The 13,190-nt window shown below is 44.0% G+C and overlaps 1 protein-coding gene across 1 annotated transcript in view; it reads left to right on the top strand.

The window, feature by feature from the left end:
• CARMIL1 (capping protein regulator and myosin 1 linker 1) overlaps positions 1–13,190 on the top strand; it is a 361,872-nt gene that overhangs the window by 306,032 nt on the left and 42,650 nt on the right. Inside the window, exons 30-32 of the mRNA XM_040433531.1 lie at positions 5,411–5,477; positions 5,602–5,798; positions 6,181–6,290. Of these exons, the coding sequence (XP_040289465.1) occupies positions 5,411–5,477; positions 5,602–5,798; positions 6,181–6,290 (374 nt within the window). The remainder of the gene's footprint in view (positions 1–5,410; positions 5,478–5,601; positions 5,799–6,180; positions 6,291–13,190) is intronic.

Genomic DNA, 13,190 nt, shown 5'->3' with positions numbered 1-13,190 from the left:
TCCCCTTCCCTCTCACAGCAGCCATGGCAGAGAAACATGAGCGCAGTGGGCACCCCCGGGCAGACCTGCAAGAGGATGGACGATGGCGCCGATAGGCAGTGGCCAACTGGCTACATAGGATGTCTCTATAGTACAAGTAGTTCCGTTTGTTCTTCCTCTCAGCGGGTGTAAAAAAAAGGCCCCCATTTTGGACCAGTAGCGAGGGTACAACAAGGTGGAGAGCCAGAAGTCATCCCTCTGCCAAATGGTAAAAATTTGGCTGTCACTACGCAAGAAAGTGAGCATGCATCAGGCCATTTGTGCAAGTGACTCGGAGGGACTTCCTGCCTCCATCTCCAATGCATACTGCCACAATGTGTCTGGGTCCTCTGCCTCTTCTTCCTCATCGCCATGTAGATCCTCTGGCTGTTCCTGCTCCTCTTCTGTTACCTGTGTAGAAAAACCACCTATTTCGCTACACATCGCTTGTGCTCCAATGTCGTCCTCCTCCTCCAGTTCAGCCCCCACAGTGCTCATGTGGCCATGAGATCTAGGCTCCACTTCTCCAGTCCCCTGACCATCCAGATTTACCAGCATCTGTTCCAGGACATGAAGCAGTTAAATAACGTTTTTCATCCCGTAGTCCTGGCGACTGACAAATAACGTGGCCTCCTCAAAGGGCCTGAGCAAACAGCAGGTGTCACCCATGAGCTGCCAATGGCTGACATCGAAGTTACACATGGGAGTACTCCTGTCCGCTTGGATTATCAAGAAATCGTTTATGGCCTTTCTCTGTTCGTATAGTCTGTCCAACATATGGAGGGTGGAAACGTCGCATATCAGCCTATGTTGGGGGATGTTGTTCAGCAGCTCCAGGAGGATGTGCTTTGAGGTGTAAAAGTGGCTGAAGTGCATACAAAGTTTCCTGGCCATTTTTAGGATGTCTTGCAGATGGGTGGAAGACTTCAGGAACCATTTGACAACCAGATTGAACACGTGTGCCATGCAGGGTGCATGGCTCAGCCCTCCTTGACGCAGCGTCGACACCATGTTTTTCCCGTTGTCTGTAACCATGGTTCTGATTTTGAGTTGTCGCGAAGAAAGCCAGGATTCGATTTCTTGATGAATGACACAGAGCAGTTCCTCCCCTGTGTGACTCCGTTTGCCCAGGCAAACTAGGTGCAGAACAGCGTGACACCGTTGTGCCCGCACATGTGTGATGCTGGAGGGGCACTGTGAATTGTCCCTGCAGTGGAGGCTGAGGACACGGTGGAGGATGAGAAGGCAGAGGCGGACATTGTTGCAGGACCAACGGCGTGAGAACATGGAGGTGGAAGCGGTGTCACCTGGCCAAGTTGCTGGTGTGGCTGTGCAGGAACCACATGTATTGTCCCTGACGTAGTTACAGCTCCACACGGCGGTGCTGTAGCGGTCAGAGGAGGGAGAGACCGCAAAGCAGGATTCAAGTACAGTACAGCGGACAAGGAGACTGAAGCAAAAACCGGCTTTATTAAAGAACCAGATGTAACTGCCGGAAAATCGGATTAACAGTATAAACAGGTTTACACAGATTACATGAACACGAGTTAGAATAAATGCGTTCCACAGTATACACATAAGAGTCAAGGCTACACTCAGCTAGTATACTCCTATCTAGCCCTGCTACCCAGGGGATGCTTCTACAGCGCACTGACTAAGTCCCTGACTCTATAACCTATCACAGATAAGCACCGGTGCCACTCACAGTTCTGCAGATTCTCCTTGATCCCATAAGATGCAGTCTGGATCCAGGTCCGGTCGCTTGCTTGTCTGTCTTTCTCTCTCTGGTTACAGCAGATGCAGCTCTCCACCTCTGGCAGGAAGTATCCAGCTGGTCTCTATACACGGTCCCACTTCTCTGGAACACACAGTGAAGTCCTCTGTGTGCAGCTCCACAGCTGTCAGGAAAATTTAAGCTAATATAGCCTCCTGCTGCTACAGTCTTTTTCTGTTATTTCTCAGCAGTCCTTCTCTCCCTGTTATCTCAGCAAGGTCCCAGCAACTTCTGCAACAGCCCGGGAAAAACTTTTTAACTCTTAGCCTCTGGCCAGCACAACTCAGGTTCCTGTTTAGTCACAGTGGTCTCTGGTGGCCGGAGGGAAACATGACAGTCTGCATAGATATAAGTGCTGGAAATGCTGCTGGTGGATTCAGGGCTGCCTCTTACAGTGCTGCCATGCACCTTGGCAGACACCGTTAGGCTCAAAGACTGGCCAACCTTCTGTTCTACATACGTGTGCATGGCTGGTACTGCCTTTTTGGCAAAGAAATTACGGCTTGGGACTCTCCACCTCGGCTCGGCACAAGCCATCGGTTCTCTGAAAGGTGCAGAGTCCACCACTTGAAAAGGGAGGGACTGCAACACCAGCAACTTGGCCAGGAGCACATTCAGCTTCTGCGCCGTTGTATGAGTGTACGCATACTGTTGTCTCTTGGCAATCGCTTCGATGATCGATTGCCGACTGAATGACTGATGAGGAGTAGGAGCAGGAGCATCAGGACCAGCAGATGATGGGAAGGACAGAGAGCTCCCTTCGGCTGAGGTGGTGGAGTCTTGACTGCCTGAAATCGGGTGCGTGCCACTGGGTGATGCAGCGGTAGGATGGACCACCACATCCAAGCCACGGTTCTCCCATGCCACTTTATGGTGACTCTGCATATGTTGACGCAGGGCCATGGTGCCAACATTGGCACCCTGGCCACCCTTCACCTTCTGTCCACAGATTATACAAATGGCCATGTTCACCTCCTCCGGCAGCTTAACAAAAAACTGCTACACCGTTGAGTAGATGATTTTACCCCCAACACTCCACACTGACTGACTGCTACCGCCGCTGCTTCCGTGAACCCCTGCACCACTACTTTCCGGGCAGGTAAGCTCCTGCGAAGCGGATGGTCTACCCGGGTACGTTTGGCTCCCGACCTCCCACTGCTGCCACCCTGCTGACTCCCGAGCACTCTAGCATCTTGCTGGCTCCGCCGCTGCCTTCGGGCAAGCTGCCACCCTCTTCTCCCGATGTTGATGAAGCCCCTAATTCAGCCGGCTCCCAAGTGCGATCAGCTACATCATCATTATCGAGTACTGTCTGCACGTCACTGATGTGCTCCTCAACGGTCTCTGGGTCAGGAGCCTGACCGCTCGCAACACTAGCTCCCACACCACTCTCCTAATCACTACTTGCCCGCCTACCGGAGGAAGCAGCGGATGTCTCCACTACATCTTGGCTGGTCAGTAGCTGCTGACTGTCCTCTAGTAGCTCGTTGTCGCTGTATAGTGGAGCTGAACCCACAGCATATAATACTTCTCTGGCTTAGGAAACAGGTTGAGGACAGGTGAGGGCACAGGGCCTGCTCCCGGGCCATGCCAACTAACGGTTGTGTCTGACGAACCCACCGATTCTTGGCTGGGGGTGTCTGATGTCACTTGGGACGAAGTGGATGACCGCTGGGTTGCTGGTCAAGACACGACCGCTAGATGACACCGGGAGCTCAGGCCTCTCGCTGCAACTCCTCCTGCCACGCCCCCTTACTCTGCTGAGACCTGTGCCTGCGACAGAAACATTTAGGCCTCTGCCACTCCCCTGTGCAGGGCCTGGCACTTCTCTGTCTGACATCCTGTTAGATCCAATAAATAAATAAAAAGGAAATTAAAACACCCCAAAAAAGTCTGTAATTTTCTCACTTCACCACACAACGGCTAATAAGCCCCCTTTTTTTTTTTTTTTTTCACTTATGCATGCCAAAAAGGGCTTTAGAACATATAACTGCACCGCTGAACGGCAAATAGGCCCTTTATTTTTTTCCACTTATACACGCCACAAAAGGCTTTAGAACATATAACTGCACTGCTGAAAGGCAAATAATCTATATTTTTTTGCCACTAATACACGCCAAAAAGGGCTGTCATTTTCTCACTTCACCACACAGTGGCTAATATGCCCTTTTTTCCCACTAATACGAGCAAAAAAAATGCACCGCACAAGGGCAAATAAGGCTCCATTCACACGTCCGTGGTGTGTTGCGGACCCGCAAATTGCGGATCCGCAACACACCCGCCCGGCACCCCGATAGAAATGCCTATTCTTGTCCGCAGCTGTGGACAAGAATAGGACATGCTCTATCTTTTTGCGGAGCTGCGGACCCAAAGATCGGGGCCTCGCTCCGCAAATGCGGATGCGGACAGCACACTGTGTGCTGTCCACATCCATTCCGTCCCCATAGAGAATAAATGGGTCCGCACCCGTTCCGCAAAATTGCGGAATGGATGCGGACCCATTTTGCGGACGTGTGAATGGAGCCTAAGACGTAGAAATATTTCCTTGTAATAAACCCCGTTAACGGCTGTATCAAACAGCACTTGCACCCCAATAACTAGAACGGTTAGCTGGAATTACAGAGCTGTATAATGGCAATTTGGATCCGCAGTCCGTGCAGCAAGGTGTAATAGGATTGTTCCTATTACTCAGGCTGTAAACTCCCCTACTGAACCCTGTTCTGCCTAAATACTGTGGAATGATTCCTCCCTATCCTTTCCCTGAACTTCTATACAGCAAAATAAAAGTTTTAAAGTCTTTTTTACTACTGTCCCTAGTGCCTGCTGACGTCTCTCCCTGCACTAAGCACACTGGAAAATAGCTAAATCCAAGATGGCTGAGGCTATTTATAGGGCTGTGACATCACAGGGCTGGCTGGCTGCTGATTGGCTGCATGCATGGCATTATGGGTGATCCCTTGTTCCCAGAGTTCCTTGCTCCATGTCCTAACACGTGCAGCAGCCATTTTAGGAAAAAATGTGATTAGTTACTACGAAGCAAGAGGAAATTCGGATTCTGTGCATATCAAATTTTTCCTGAAATTCGGATTGAATTCCACTTCGTCAACTTCGATTCGCTCATCTCTATATATAATGAATGATTTCCAATTCAAATAATAAGGAGGGAAAAGCATATGAATTATGCAGTTTTTATGTCCCCGGTGATAGATCATCTATCTCGCTATGTCCTTGTCATTTTCCTATGCATCTAGTATATTGTGAGTAATGTTTAAGACAATGCTCATAGCAATTATTAGAAGCACAAAAGTTAGTCTTTTCCATTAAAATGCTCCCCAGGAAGACCTTTGTGAGCATGATGTGCCTCGGTGCCTGTATTTCTGTAGTGGATAAAATGGGCTTGTAGTGGACTGTGTATCTGTATTATCTTCTCACTATATGAAGAGATCTACAGCAGCAGCTGCATTACATTTACAGCAGCAGGATCAGTTCCAGTGCACCCTAGCATTAAGCCTTAACAAACTATCCATCTTTTATTTAATTTTTTTTATTTTATGTCTCTATTCTCGACAGTAGCGATTTGTATGCGTTTACAGTGAACCATTGATTTCATTATTACAGATGACGCCCAAGTCCAAGAGAAAGAGTATTCACAGCAGAATGCTGCGTCCTGTGTCCAGAGCCTTCGGTGAGTATATTGAACAGATGCTAGACGAAAGATTTCAATAAAAATAGCGCAAAAATGGCTTTTTACGATGTTGTAATTATTGTAAAGGTTAGTTTCACCCTCTTATTAACTTCTGCTTTGCAAGAAATGGAGTTTGACTTGGACAAGGCTCTTGAAGATGTCCCAATACACATAGAAGACCCTCCGTACCCCTCCTACAAGCAGGATAAGCGGTCATCCAGTGTCATAGCAGAGTTGCCATCAGATGAAGGGAAAAAGCTTGAGCACTTTACAAAATTACGACCAAAGAGAATGAAAAAACAGCAACCCAGCAAATCCAATGTTAGTATCTCTTTTATTACATTATAATAACTGCCCATGGGTATATGCCCACTTGTGTCTATTTGAATCTTTATCGGCATCTCTCTCTCATAATTGAGGTTCTTGAGAGCTGCTGTTATGTACATATATTCTAACAGGAAGGATATCAGTTTCATGTGTCTCAAAAATATTTATTCTTAATATGTATTCCATAGGCATTAGATGGCGTGTTTTTTTTTTTTGTGTTTTTTTTGCATTCACTGTTAATATATGTCGATTTTTACATACTGGAAATTCATTATGTTTTCCCTCTACTGAACAAATACTTTTCTCTGTTGCATTGTGGGTAAGACGCATGCGTGGATGCTCAGTAAATGTAACCACTTCCTGTTAAATGTTCCAGCAACTTGGAGCTGAAGCCGCTTCCGATGGAGATCAGAATGGCCTGACGCCGAGAGTAGATGAAGGTGTAGATGAGTTTTTCAGCAAGAAGGTGACAAGACTTGATTCAAAGTAAGTTTAAGGGGTTGTAGTGCCACCATAGGAAAAATGTAGAATTACATAGTTACCACTGAAATAAGTTCACAGAAATTGGCCTGCTAAGTTTTGAAGCAGATAGTGTGACGAAACTGGTTGTATTTGGTGCCAGTGCTTTTTACAGCTTTACAAAATGTCTCTGTAAGTGACATCGGGAGAATAACTTAGATTTCATAATTGCATTAAATGATTAATATGTTGACACTAACACGTGAAAATGAAATATCTTAAAGGGGTTACCCCATGATTAATGTAAAAAAGGAAAATCAGACATCATATAGTACATGACAATCTCTTTCTAGCAAGGCTAGAACCAGCCCTGTACCTCACATGGATTCAGAGCTTCCCCCATTTATTGTTCCATTCGCTCTGCCAGAATTATGTCAAACTGGCAGCTCAGTGGGCATTTCCTTTCTGCTGCATCGGCAGCGCTTTGCCTATCACAGCTCAGGAGGCATTTGAAAGATGGAACTGAGCATGTGTGTCCACGTCAGTTAAGTGGACAGAGAAATAAGAAAAATAATAAACAGCAGATAGCGTTATACAGATACATTTCATTGAATAACTTATTACCTATACAACATTTTTAACTAAATGCAAGCACAAAAGTATTCAGATCCAGGTGCTGGTTTAAAAGTGGCAGATTATGTTTCGTGGGACAACCCCTTTAAGATGTTGCGATGTTAAAATGACAAACAAGCAATACTGCCAAAACCGATCCTGGCCATTTAACCCCGTAGAAGCCATGGTCTATACCAACTGTGACACCTAAGTGGTTAGATAGAGAAACGGGGTTCCAATGGGTTGCTTTGGGAGCCGGGTCCTGAACAATGGTCCCCAGATTGTCCTGCAAAAAATTTTAAGAAAAAAATAAATAAAAATTATAAAACATATTTTCCTTCTTATGAACTTTATTATTGAAGTAAAATGAAAAGGAAAAAATATATATATTTATAAGTTGTATTACCATGTCCTTAACAACCCAAACTATAAAATCATCAAGTTATTTATTCCATATAATGTATTTAGGAAAAAGAAACAATGGTATAATTATCGAATTGTTTACCTAGCCTCCCAAAAATCCTAATAAAACCCTTCATAAAGTTGTTTGTACCTCAGAATGGTACCAATGAAATTGTCAACTCATCCTGCAAAGAAACTAATTAAAAAAGTTATGTCTTTCTGAATATGGGCGCACACAAAAATTGGAGATTTTCCTTGCTATTGTAACGGAAAATATAGATTTTATTGAAGACAGGAGGCGAGCATTGTGCATTAACTTTCTTTACTACTCCCATTAGCAGCAAGAATAACTATTACAACAGGTGAAAAGAATTTTTTCAAGACAGGTATTAAATATGTAAATGAGGTAGTCCAGGTAGCCAATCATAGATCTCCCTAGTGTATAAAAGGTGTTGTTGATGTAGGTTCTGCCTCTTTCTTGATGATGACTCGCGATGACCATAAAGGAATATAAAGTAGATCTAGATGAGACAAATCCGGAGTAACAGGAACATTGGAGGATTGATGGAGGATTGAAGAATTGAAGATATTCTAGTATGCTATGGAGATAGAAAATATATTTAAAAATGATTATGGTTGGGTTAAAAATGGGGGGGGGACAATGCTCGCCTCCTGTCTTCAATAAAATCTATATTTTCCGTTACAATAGCTAGGAAAATCTCCAATTTTATTGCAACAGGAGGCTCCCATTGTGCAAGTTTAAAGCTAACTTTATGCTAGATGACATAACCATAATTAAATGATAGACATGGATACATGAGTGTCAGGTTTGAAATAAAATGTTTTAAAAGTGGATTCTGAAGACCAGTCCGCGGCCTTTAAAATCTCAGAGAGAGAAGCTCCTTTTTGGAATGCTTTAGTAGAAACTGCCCCTCGGATAGAGTGTGGGCCAAATACTGTCGTAATAATCCCTGCCATTTGCATGGTAAGTTTAATCCATCTTGCTAATGTAGGGGAGGATACTGGAAGATGTGGTTTACGAAAAGAAATAAGAAGTTGCGGAGATTGAGGAGAGCGTAAAGATTGGGTCATGGATTCGTATGTTTTTTAAACAACGGACAATGCATAATTTATCGTTAGAAGGGAAAGCCGGGTAGAAAACCATGTGTAAGTTGGTTTTGGTTCTTCTGGTTATTTGGAAGGTTACTCCGTTAGGGGTGAAGGATCTGTCTAAGGCTCTAACATCTGACACTCTTTTTATGGAGATGAGGCATAAGAGGGTCGTGATTTTAAAAGAGAGTAATTTTAGTGAAAGATGTTCATTGTCTTCCCAGTTAGAAAAAAGGTTTAGAAGGGAGGTAACGTCCCAAGTGGAATGGTACCTAGGTTTTGGGGGGTTTCTAAAACGAATGCCTTTCATGAGTCTACAAATCATTGGATGTTTACCGACTGGAATGGAGTTAATAGGGGCATGTTCTGATGATATTGCGGAACGATAAAGGTTTATGGTCCTATAAGCCCTCCCCATATTGAATGATTCCGAAAGAAAATTTAATATGTGGGTAACAGGTGCTTGAATGGGATCCAAGTCTCGTTGAGTGCACCAATGAAGCCAAATTTTCCAGGCTGATCTATAAGCCTTTTTGGTTCTCGGGGCCCATGCATCAGAGAGGATGTCGATAGTAGATTGTGAAAATCCGAGATCGATTGTTGGTTGCCTGAAATCAACCAAGCTATCAGTGTTAGGTGTCCCGAAAGGATCAGAGGGTGTAGGTGTCCCGAAGGGTCTCGGAGAAGATCTTGGGGAGAAGGAAGAATTCTCGAGATATCTATCGTCAGACTGAGTAGTGTGGGAAACCATGTTTAAGACGGCCACCATGGGGTGATGATCACTAGTGTGGAATTTTGTGCGATTGTCTGAAGTAGAACCCTGGGGATTAGTGCAAATGGGGGAAAGGCGTAGAGACGTTCCTGTGGCCATATTTGGCGGAGAGCATCTATGGCTAAGGCTTCTGGATCCGGACGCCAGCTGAAGAAGGTGGGAAGTTGGGTGTTCAGACGTGATGCAAATAGATCTATGAGGAAGGGACCCCATAATTTGTTGATCTGTTGAAAGATGAGCGGGTGTAATTGCCAGTCGCTGGAATCCGAAAGGTATCGGGAATTCCAATCGGCAACTGTGTTTATCAAACCTGGAAGGTATTCTGCTTTTAAGGTGATATCCCTGTCTAGACAGAAGTGCCAAAATTCTTTGGCAATGTCTGTTAGAATCTTGGAGGTGGTGCCCCCGAAACGGTTGATGTATTGAACTGCTGCAATATTGTCCATACGTAGGAGGATGCAGCAGTGTGATTTGTCTTTTGCGAAACTTTTCATGGCGAAAAAGGCGGCTAGTAATTCCAGACAATTGATGTGTAGTTGAGATTCTGAGTCTGACCATTTTCCTCCTGTGGAGTAAGGGCCACAACGAGCACCCCATCCCGATAGGCTGGCATCTGATTCTAGTATCAGATTTGGAAGGGAGTTGAATATCATTTTCCCATTCCAGATCTGAATATGTTGAAGCCACCAAAGAAGTTCTTCTTTGGCTTCCAGGGATAATGGGACTTTGTTTGAATATTGTAATCCCTCTCGTAAGTGTTGCGTTTTTAGACGTTGAAGGGCTCTGTAGTGTAATGGGGCGGGGAAGATTGCTTGTATGGAGGCCGATAAGAGGCCCACAATCCGTGCAATGGTCCTCAGTGAGACTAGATGTTTGTCTAGTACTGAACGGATTTCTCTTCGAATCAATGTGAGTTTTTTGGTAGGAAGACTCAAAAGAGCAGAGTCTGTATTGATGTTGAAGCCTAGAAACTCTAGCTCTTTGGAAGGGGATAGGATAGATTTTTTGTAATTGATTAGAAAACCAAGATTGGTTAGAAGAGAAATGGTCCATTGTGAATGCGTACGGATTAGTGAGAGTGTTTGTGCCATAATTAGGATGTCGTCCAAATATATGATTAGACGTACACCTCGGGATCTTAGGGATGATATCACTGGTTTCATTAATTTGGTGAAACACCAAGGGGCTGATGAAAGGCCAAACGGAAGACAAGTGAACTGCCATTTCTGATTGTTCCAGAAAAATTGTAGAAAAGGTTGATGGGAAGGATGTATGGGTACAGTGAGATAAGCGTCTTTTAAATCTATTTTTATTAGCCAATCTTGAGGGAGTAAGAGATCCCTGAGAAGGTGAATTCCCTCCATTTTGAAAGGATGGTAAGTCACAAAATTGTTGAGGGTTTTCAAATTTATGACCGGTCTGTGACCTCCATCTTTCTTTTTTACTAGAAAGATGTTGCTGCTGAAACCTGGGGATAGGGGTGGTACCTGAATGATAGCTTTCTTGTGGAAAAGATCTAATATCGCTGACTCTATGAGGTCTTGGTCTAAGTTCGAGAAATGTATTGGTTGAGGGATGTGATTCTGTGATGGGAGGGATTGGAAATCTATCAGATATCCTGAGATGGTGTTCAGGATCCATAAATCTGAGGTTAGAGAGGACCATATTTGGAAAAAATGTTTCAGTCTTCCCCCTAGAGGAAAGTGGGAATAGTTTGGGATAGAAAAGCTTACCTGATGAGGGTCTGGATCTAGGGAAACCTCGCTGGCCTCTGGTAGGGAAAAATGGTGTGGTGGACGTTGTAAAAGTGGTAGTTCTGTCTGATTGGAAGGGAGCCTGCTGAGTTTGTCTGAACTGTGAAGTTCGGCTGGGAAAGCGGCCCCTGCCTTTCCCAGCCCTGCCAAAAATTTGGGGCTGACCTACTTTTTTCAAAGAGGTTTTGGCTTTATCAAGGGAGGAAAATACTCCCACGAATTTCCCTATCTCTTTAATGAGGGAATCCCCAAAAAGGAGACCATCGGCAGACTCATCAGGGTCAGAATTGGCCAAATGGATGAGCTGAGGGTCTAGTTTCATCAATATATTTTGTTTTCTTTCCGCACTCAGGGCGGAGTTGATGTTTCCGAAGAAACAGATGGCCCTTTGGGCCCAGCCACGTAGAACTGATGTGTCTACTGGTTCGCCTGTAATAACGGCTTGTTCTGATAAGTCTAATATTTTAGTGAGGGGTCCTAATAAATCTAAAAGTTTGTCCTGACAAAGTTTAAATGATCTGTCCAGACCTCTTTTGGGATTTTTTTCCGTTTTATTTAAATATTTAAAAATTATGGGGTCTAACTCTGGAGTCAGGGATTTTTTATGTGGCAAAGTAGGTCTAGGACATTCAGCTTTTAGTTTGTTTCTGGAGGATCTATCCAGGGATTTGTTAACCCAAAGCGTCAAAAATTTTGAAATTTGAGGTTGGGGAACCCATTCTCCAGATCTCGGGTGTTTTATCTGATCAGGGTTGAAAAAGGGGATACCCTGACTGTCTAGGACCAGAGATTCTGGGATCTGGCTGGTTGAAGAGAATTCCTCAATATCCTCAGGATAGTCATCCTCATAGAAAAATGGCAATTCGTCCCTTAACACTGAATCAGAATCATCTGATGATGATGAGGGAGATATTTCTTTGTAAGAGATAAACTTAGCCCTCTTACTGGCTGTCCTAACCCGGCTATTGATATTCTCCTCCCGGGTGGAGGGTCCTTTGTGGGGATTTTCGCCACCGTTATCATTACCGCAAGGTTTATGCGGACATTCCTTGGGATTTTGACCCTTTCCCGTGATGTGGGATTTTGGGTCGTCTGTAAATCTTCTCTTTTTTGTTGATTTGCCTGATTTTTTAAAACCTTTGGCAAGTTCTGTAACTGAATCTTCCGCTGAGAGGAAATTGTCAGTTGGAGTAGAAGGGTAATTTAGAGGTCTTTGGTTTACTATCAAGGAAAGGGATTTGGAAATGGAATCCTGAATGGATACCATGGCTGACTGTACTGCAACTGATACAGATTTGGAAACGGATTGATCAACCATTTGTTGAATGGAATCCGAAATTAATACCTCATAGCCAATGGGTATGGGTTGAGTGGATTGGGGGTTAGGTTGTTCTTCACAGGGATTCATATTGCTAAATAAAGAATGAGAATAGAAAAGAGAAAATGGGAAAAATTTAAATGAATGTTTTATTTATATATATATATATATATATATATATATATATATATATACACACTAGTGCACGCATTCAGGAATGTACTTAATCCGCATAATATATATACAGACCAGTATAAAGTAACTGAATGTATGCAAGTGTAAAAACCTGTAAATAAATGTAATGTAAATGTGATAGGTATACTTACAATTGGGTAGGAGATATATAGGAATATGTATATTTTTAATAATGTGTGAAGAAACTGAGGAGAAAACTGTAAGTGGGCGCTCTCTGTGAGATGACTGTCTGTTCTGAGGTAATTTGAAAAGCGCGCGCAATCACCTCACAGTCAAAAGAGCGGAACGCTCGAAATCTCGCGATAGACGGGATTTCAGTGTTGAATGTAGGAAATGGAGCTCAGAGACCGGAGACGGGACGGAGGTAAATTTAAAAGGTATTGAGGGCTGAAATAGTTTAATGGAACGAGTCAGGAGTTAAAGGAAGGGGGAAAGAAGCTACAAGTATCACAATAAAACGGCGGCATAGAACGCGCATTTATGAACGGGGGACACGCGCCACTCTGAGTGGTCTGAACCGGACCTCAGCCCTTGATACAAATAACTCTAAATTTCATATATATTTATGCCTTAAAATACAATTGGCATTGAATTACAATTGGTGATATATAATAACGTTAAAATAACATTAACCATCTCCGGACCGCCTAACGCAGATTTGCGTTCCGGAGGTGGCAGCGCTGCGCACAATCACGCATATACGCGTCATCTCGCGAGACGCGAGATTTCGCTCAAAGCCGGCCCGCGCATGCGCATCTCGGGCC

This window comes from Bufo bufo, chromosome 5, assembly GCF_905171765.1.
Source record: "Bufo bufo chromosome 5, aBufBuf1.1, whole genome shotgun sequence".
NCBI classification, from domain to species: Eukaryota; Metazoa; Chordata; class Amphibia; order Anura; family Bufonidae; genus Bufo; species Bufo bufo.
The sequence above is the reverse complement of the archived record's forward strand: the minus strand, read 5'-3'. Positions and strand labels throughout refer to the sequence as shown.